General features: G+C 41.4%; 1 protein-coding gene across 1 annotated transcript; it reads left to right on the forward strand.

Annotated features, from left to right (window-relative positions):
• The first annotated feature begins 2,001 nt into the window (after positions 1-2,001).
• Positions 2,002-3,140, forward strand: LOC137291902 (uncharacterized). The gene is made up of 2 exons (XM_067823463.1): positions 2,002-2,010; positions 2,304-3,140. Exons 1-2 carry the CDS (start codon positions 2,002-2,004, stop codon positions 3,138-3,140), a joined length of 846 nt encoding a protein of 281 aa, XP_067679564.1.
• The last annotated feature ends 3,667 nt before the right edge of the window (positions 3,141-6,807 follow it).

Below are 6,807 nucleotides of genomic sequence, written 5' to 3' on the forward strand. Positions count from 1 at the left end.
CTCCTCAACAGCACAGACACTAGTCTTTCACTGTTTCCTACAGACAAATCATTCACTGACGCCTTGAAATACGCACATGAGCATTATAGGAAGTCACCGATACTTTCATCAGATATTGAACTACTACAAAAGGAAATATCGATCCTGGCACAATTCCTATTTAGGAGAGTAGGGGGTAAATGCTCCAAACTGCACTGTGTATATATAGTACTGGATGCAATATCTTTTGAGAGGCATATTTCCAGTCCAGCATAAGAAACCTTGTCACTATGGTAGTCCTTGAGTGTTCAAGGACATGTTTTGACGTTAAATGTTAATCCTGAAAACATCATACTAGTGCGTTCCCATTTCTGAGATTATCTGGAAAATGATTAAGATTTTGAGATGTCAGCAATGCAAGGGAGATAACTGTAGTTTCCTAGAGAGAACGAGGGAACAAATGAAAAACGCTATAATAAGGAATATACGTGGGAAAAAAATGCAACGAGATGTAATTAGAAAAATTATTATAACAGATGCCCATGTCACAACGGCATCATGGCATAAGGCGGATGCTGCACTGACTACCCTTCAGTACCGGGATACTGGGGACCGGCTTTGTATGGGGAAGGTGTGGAAACTATATATAGCATGAGCCTGTGTCTATTTATGTTAGTGCCATCCATGGCAACCGCGGTATGGAGTAGGATACATGCCAACCATTGCGGAGCTAGTACAGCAGTAGTTCACTATAGGAAACATAGTTTAAACCAGAAATGCCCATCGAGGTTGTAACTATAGATAAACAGGAGAGACAAAGTTGAAAATGCAGATTACTGAAGGAAACTATATAACAAGATATATAACTACACATGACTACACTACAGATTACTGTGGGATGTGCAGATATGCATGTACCTGCTCGGTTCTGACTAAATAATTTCGCGGTTCTAATTACATATCGTCGCAGAAAACGCGGCTATAACTACAAACTATAATAGAGGAGACAGTCCCAATAACCCATCACTAGAGAAACGTTGGTTATAACTAAAGATTACTATAGAAGCGACATTTCGAATTACATATCGCTAATGAAAAGTCAGTTACATGAACAGAATACCAGAGAAGAATCAGTTATAATGAGATCGCTCGAGAGAAGTCAGATATAACTACAGTTAACTGTATACGAGATACATCGCTAGACAGGAGTCAGTTATAACTACAAATTACTATATATAGGAGAGGCAAATATAATTAGAGACGAGGCGTCATTTAACTACAGATTACAAGAGAAAAAAGTTCTAATAACACATCGCTAGGGAGAAGGCGGTTCTACTAAGAGATCGCTGAAGAACACGCAGTTACGTCAGATTACTATTGGTGACCCGGTTCCATTTTCAGACCGTTGCAGGAGATAGATTTTTATCAAGTGATTACTACAGAAGACGTATACCCATACATGTATCTGCACAAACAGACCTGTGGAAACAAATTAACAGGAACTTAAATTATTGTGGGCGATATTTAGTACGCTCTAAAGCCGGTAAATCTGTTCATGCAGTGAGCATTGAGCAAGACGCTACACCTGTTATAGTCTTCAAGTGATGCGAGGAGGTATATGCAGCCAACTCCCGGTTCGTGGTGATTATTTCACGTACACTTCAAGACCAGAAACCATCGGGTTTTGTCTTGGAACCTACCTTCTTCGATAGCTAGAATGGGTTACACATCATAGATAGTTTCATGAGCCATTAGGTATAAAGTCAAAACTAGCCATTCGGGCCACATACATTATTGGGAAAGTATTGCAAAGTGCACTTTCGATAAACATCATCACATGATCACCAAACCGACTGAGGATCGGGAGTTAGGTGAGCATTGTTTTGGGTACGTTCCGCTGCCACACCATAACCAGGCTACAGTCAATTAACGGCAAGCGGCTATATTTAGCGACGTTCACAGCTTGCGTACTATACCAGTCCTAACTGAAAAAACCGTGCCAGTGTAATATTTATAGCGCTAATGACCAGGGTCAGTGCTATATATAACCGCTCGCAGTCATCCGATTCTTGTCGTTGGCATGTGTTGCATCATAACACTTCGGGATTATGTTTCAAAAGTGAAGGATTACAGTAAATACCCATAAGTCATTTTAATACGGAAAGTATCAAAGTCGGCCAAAACCAAGGTCTATAGAGCAAATCCGATATATTTAAAAACATTGATGCGAACAAGTGTACGAGGTATATTGATGAGACCAAGTTTAGGTGGTAAAGTGATAGACCAAGCGTTGCCGGTATACCTCTGAGACCAAATGTAAGCAGTATATTGATGAGATCAAGTGTAGGCTGTATACTGATGAGACCAAATGTAAGCAGTATATTGATGAGATCAAGTGTAGGCTGTATACTGATGAGGACAAATGTAAGCAGTATATTGATGAGATCAAGAGTAGGCTGTATACCTCTGAGACCAAAAGTAAGCAGTATATTGATGAGATCAAGTGTAGGCTGTATACTGATGAGACCAAATGTAAGCAGTATATTGATGAGATCAAGTGCAGGCTGTATAACTCTGAGACCAAAAGTAAGCAGTATATTGATGAGATCAAGTGTAGGCTGTATACTGATGAGACCAAATGTAAGCAGTATATTGATGAGATCAAGTGCAGACTGCATACCTCTAAGACCAAAGGTAAGCAGTATATTGATGAGATCAAGTGTAGGCTGTATACTGATGAGGCCAAATGTAAGCAGTATGTTGATGAGATCAAGAGTAGGCTGTATACCTCTGAGACCATATGTAAGCAGTATATTGATGAGATCAAGTGCAGGCTGTATACCTCTGAGACCATATGTAAGCAGTATATTGATGAGGTCAAGTTCAGGCTGTATACCTCTGAGACCAAATGTAAGCAGTATATTGATGAGATCAAGTGCAGGCTGTATACCTCTGAGACCAAATGTAAGCAGTATATTGATGAGATCAAGTGTGCGCGGTATACTGATAGGGCCAAGTGTAGGTTGTATATTGATGAGACCAAGTGTAAGTTGTTAATCGATGAGATTAAGCGTACTTGGTTTATTGGTGAGAATGAGTGTAGGTGGTATACTGATGAGACCAAGTGCACGCGGTATATTGGTGGGAACAAGTGTACGTGATACATTACAATGGTCACGTTTTAAAATGAGTGCTACGAAAATATGGAATAAAATCACCATGCATATTAGATAAAGCAATATAAATATCCTGTATTGTGATAGTGCACAATCCATTCCTAAAGTTAATGAGGAACTGACAGGGGAAAGAAGCGCACGTAATATACACAAAGTAGTGGCCTCCAGGTTAAAGCCCGGTCACGAGGGGCAACTACATTGGAGACATTTGAAGGTAAAGCAAATGTAAAAGTGATCTGCGACCTGGCAAATGTGAGGTATAATAAAAAAATATAGGCATTGGGATAAGCCTAACAGATGACATATAAAGTTCGGCATTTGTCTGCCCCCGACTGGGACATGTTCTTCAACAACTGTGACCATCCGTATGCGATTTGTCTGCCCCCGACTGGGACATGTTCTTCAACAACTGTGACCATCCGTATGCGATTTGTCTGCCCCCGACTGGGACATGTTCTTCAACAACTGTGACCATCCGTATGCGATTTGTCTGCCCCCGACTGGGACATGTTCTTCAACAACTGTGACCATCCGTATGCGATTTGTCTGCCCCCGATTGGGACATGTTCTTCAACAACTGTGACCATCCGTATGCGATTTTTCTGCCCCCGACTGGGACATGTTCTTCAACAACTGTGACCATCCGTATGCGATTTGTCTGCTCCCGACTGGGACATGTTCATCCGTATGCGATTTGTCTGCCCCCGACTGGGACATGTTCTTCAACAACTGTGACCATCCGTATGCGATGTGTCTGCCCCCGACTGGGACATGTTCTTCAACAACTGTGACCATCCGTATGCGATTTGTCTGCCCCCGACGGGGACATGTTCTTCAACAACTGTGACCATCCGTATGCGATTTGTCTGTCCCCGACTGGGACATGTTCATCCGTATGCGATTTGTCTGCCCCCGACTGGGACATGTTCATCCGTACGCGATTATTGATACCATGACCAGCAACATCAACTTCTTCGTCGACAGTATCATCCCGGAAACGGTGATCAAGTTGGTTTCCAGCAACAAGTGTTGGGTAACAACATTGTCTACACATGATAAGAAACGATTGAACGGTTGCTTTATGCTCAGGACATACTGAAGATGAAATCAATTCAGAGAGAGAAACCAATCTTCAGATTAAGAAATGTAAGTACGACTTTAAGAAGAATGGTGAATCTCAATTCAGAGAAAACAACACAAAGTGGCAAAGTGTGAATAACATGATCGGTTGCTCCAAGAAACACACACACAGAGACACACACACAGACACACACACACACACACACACACACACACACACACACACACACACATACACATCCCATCAGCACAACAGGTGACCAAAGACCTGCTGAAGATCTTAACATCTACTACGATAAACTTCACACTCGTGAACGGGAAGATGTGATTGACAAGATAAACAATGAAGAGAAAATAGTTTTATCAGCGGAAACAGTGAAGCTACAGTTCTCAAAACTCAACCGAAAAGGGCGGTACCAGAATATCTGTTAGATTGCATAGTCCTTCAAAATCGCTGTGAACAATTGTGTATTGGCTTTTTACCGACTGGACCAACCTTCCATCAACAATCATGTGATTCCGAAAATGTGGTGGAAAGCATCAAAGATTGAACGAGTGCCTAAAACTTCAATTCCCCTGAAATGAACGGTTTAGACCAGTCGCCCTTACCCCTGTACCAAGTAGCAATGAAATGTTTCAGTGCTTTGTTGTGTGACATTAATCATTTACTAGCTCTGTATCAGTTCGCTTTTAGAGCCAGATAGGGTGTTGAAGATGCAAAACTGTGCATTTTAGGCAGCATACATAAGTAATTAGAGCTTCACAGATCCTATGTGAGAATTATTGGTGGTCTTTCTTCCGCATTTAATAAGCCCAACCTCAGTTTGTAAATGTTTGTTCCGCCAACTCATCTATCTTGTATACAAATACAGGAGACCGTCGAGGATGTGTCCTTTCACCTGTATTGTTCACACTTTACACGAATGATTGTGAAAGTAAGAGATCCAGCAATCTTTCAGTGAAGTGTGCTGACGATGCTGCGTTAGTAGGACTCATTCAAAAAACTGAACGTTATCACAGAGACAACGTCAGTCACTTTGTGATGTCAGAAAAATTATCTAATACTGAATGTTAGGAAACAAAACAACTTATCATCTATTTCAAGAACATTCAAAGCATTACACGCCCTGATGGTACCTATAATGACGATGTGGAAACTGTAAATAATTATAAATACCGTGGCACAAATATAGATAGTAGGTTGGAATTCTAACGCAGATGCTGCTTTCAAAACACGTCAACACAGATTACATTTCCTGTGCAAGGTGCGATTTTTTTCTTATCAGGAAACGGAGAATGACGCTGATCGATTCTCTTGTCTGTTTGACCATTGGCGCGTTATATATTCTGACGACATTCTGTCCAATGGTCACCTTAAAGCGTATCATTGTTGAACACAAATGTGTCTCTGAGGCACATATCTGCAGCATAAAACATGCCTGTCTCTAAAACACACAAGCGTAATTATACACGTTTTGCTGATACACGGGAGTGCAGTGCATTACACATCCTTGCAACCTGTTACACATTTCTCTTGAAACATACACATTCATCATAATACACATAAATGTATGTCTTTGAAACACACAACTGCAGCATATTACACACGACTCTCTCAAACGCACGAGCGCAACACGCTGCACACGTGTGCATCCGATTTGTATAATATACTGCCCTCGTGTGCATTAATGAGACATGCCTAATATCCCACTTTCGCGTGCATCAGGGAGACATGGGTAATATAATTCTGCACTCTTGTGTATCAAGGAGACATGTTTAATATGCTGCAGTCGTGTGAATCAGGGATACGTGTAATATGTTGTTCTGGTGCGTATCAGGGAGACATGTGCCATATGTTGTTCTGGTGCGTATCAGGGAGACATGTGCCATATGTTGTTCTGGTGTGTATCAGGGAGACATGTGCCATATGTTGTTCTGGTGTGTATCAGGGAGACATGTGCCATATGTTGTTCTGGTGTGTATCAGGGAGACATGTGCCATATGTTGTTCTGGTGTGTATCAGGGAGACATGGGTAATATGTTGTTCTGGTGTGTATCAGGGAGACATGGGTAATATGTTGTTCTGGTGTGTATCAGGGAGACATGGGTAATATGTTGTTCTGGTGTGTATCAGGGAGACATGGGTAATATGTTGTTCTGGTGTGTATCAGGGAGACATGGGTAATATGTTGTTCTGGTGTGTATCAGGGAGACATGGGTAATATATTGTTCTGGTGTGTATCAGGGAGACATGGGTAATATGTTGTTCTGGTGTGTATCAGGGAGACATGGGTAATATGTTGTTCTGGTGTGTATCAGGGAGACGTGTAATATGCTGGGCGTGTATATAAGGGAGACATTTGTAATATAATGTTGCACTGACAGGTATCAAGGAAACATGTGCATCATGCATCAGGGAGACATGGGTAATACGCTCCAAGGGTGTTTATAATTAAGACTTCTAATATGCAGAACCCGTTTGTATGAGGGAGACAAGCGTAACATGCTGCACCCGTGAGTATCAGTAAGACATTTGTAATATAATGTTGCATTCGTGTGTGTCAGTGAGACA

The sequence above is a fragment of the Haliotis asinina genome, chromosome 7, assembly GCF_037392515.1.
Source record: "Haliotis asinina isolate JCU_RB_2024 chromosome 7, JCU_Hal_asi_v2, whole genome shotgun sequence".
NCBI lineage: Eukaryota > Metazoa > Mollusca > Gastropoda > Lepetellida > Haliotidae > Haliotis > Haliotis asinina.